The sequence below is a fragment of the Eurytemora carolleeae genome, unplaced genomic scaffold (genome assembly GCF_000591075.1).
Source record: "Eurytemora carolleeae unplaced genomic scaffold, Eaff_2.0 scaffold642, whole genome shotgun sequence".
NCBI lineage: Eukaryota > Metazoa > Arthropoda > Copepoda > Calanoida > Temoridae > Eurytemora > Eurytemora carolleeae.
In genome coordinates this window covers 36,841-38,513 of record NW_019396764.1, presented here as the reverse complement: position 1 = coordinate 38,513, position 1,673 = coordinate 36,841, and the positions used below count along the sequence as shown (strand labels likewise).

The 1,673-nt window shown below is 36.1% G+C and overlaps 1 protein-coding gene across 1 annotated transcript in view; it reads left to right on the top strand.

Moving 5' to 3' along the window:
* Positions 1 to 827: 827 nt before the first annotated feature.
* The window catches only part of LOC111708350 (MAGUK p55 subfamily member 5), a gene marked incomplete in the record, with an annotated part of 24,856 nt that continues 24,010 nt past the window's right edge, over positions 828 to 1,673 (top strand). The window contains 1 exon segment of the mRNA XM_023481686.1: positions 828 to 893. Within this exon segment, the coding sequence (XP_023337454.1) occupies positions 857 to 893 (37 nt within the window).

Below are 1,673 nucleotides of genomic sequence, written 5' to 3'. Positions count from 1 at the left end.
CCCCCCCCCCTCCGACCTCAACCCATTCCAACCCGTTCCTTAGAACCGTTCTCGGAACAAAGAACGGTTCAACCCGGGGATTGAACGATTGAAATAAGAACCGTGAGGCCGGAACGGACAATCTCGGAAGGCCCTCGTTCTAGAAAGAGCAAAGAAAGATTTTTAAAAACACGTTACAGACCCAGTCCTAATCCAAGGTAACGCGAATCTAACAGTTCGGATCTTATCCCAGCCAGCTGTGACTTTCGATCCTAATTTGACATATCAAACATAATTTTCGCCTTTTTTCGGCACAGAAAGTGTCTTAACTAACCTAACCTGTGGCTGCAGCGCTCGGCCCCCTAGCCTATCCTAGCCGCAGCGCTCGGCCCAGAAAGTGTCTTAACCTAACCTAACCCTAAATAACAAAAAATAAATAATAATAAATTTGCTGAAAAAATAAATGGTCGTGTACAAAATTGATAGGAGAGGGGGGTAGGGGGGGGTTGGGGTCCAAAAATCGTTCTTTAGGACAGACCCAAACAATGCTCNCATAAAATACTTTGTATTTTTCCAGGGTCCCGGTTAGGATAAGTTTAGAGAATTTCTGTGTCAAGCACCATGGCCAAAATTGTTTTAATATGATCATGTGCTTTCTTTGATAAAGAGGGGTAGGGGGCGGGAGGCAGGCCATAATCTTTCTCTAGGAAATTACTAGATCAGTTTAATTCTAAAAATATGTATCCATGCAGTCGAAATCAAATAGATATTTATGCAATAAATTTTACGCCTGCGGTTTAGTTTTATTCTTGTGTTTTTTAAAACTGAATTTTCCATATTTTAATTTTAATTTTTTTTTAGGTTCTAACTCTATAGGATGACAGAAACGATGCAGTTGAAAAAGCAAAATTCAGGTAATTTCAGAAAATATTAGTTTTCAAAAGACAATCCAATAGAATCCTTATGTGAAGCAATTCAATTCTAACATTAGAAAAAACGCTTTTTTCTGTCAGAGAGATTAACCCACGGGACAGTTTGTCATGCCATATCAAGGAGTCTAAATTCTTAAACATGTTCAAAAGCAGTTGTGATAACATGTTAAAAATGTCTATTACGTAAAATGTAACCAAGCGAAAATAAAACAATACAAAAGATGAGAAAGGGGGGGGGGGTTAAGTGTAACCCCACCAAAATCTTTCTTATGTTTTCAAGAATTTTATGCTTATAAACTTTCGTTGAATCTTCATGGTTAAATAAATGAATTATTTATGAGTGAAATTTCAAAAAAATTAACTGATGCTTCTATCAGTGCATGCACGGGAAAATATTCATTGAATCTTTTCTTAGTAATGCAGAAATTACAAATTAAGATTAAAATTAAAATTTTACTAATTTGATAATTTATTAAAGATGAAGCTGATGTTAGTTTGAACAATAGCTCAGCTTAATTCATTGTTTAAAGACAAAGTATTCATTGAATAAAAAAATGAAAGTTTTCACCACGTCAATATTTTTGACAGGGGTTACCCACCTAGGTTGACACTTGAGAGAATACTTGACTGATCAAAGTAGTAGTGGTTTAAAAGTATTATGAAAAATCAAGACTCTTTGTATATGCTTAAAACTAAAACAAGGGAGAAGGGGGGATGATGGTAGGTAGAAAGAGGGGGGGGGGGAGGGTTCAAAATTTAACT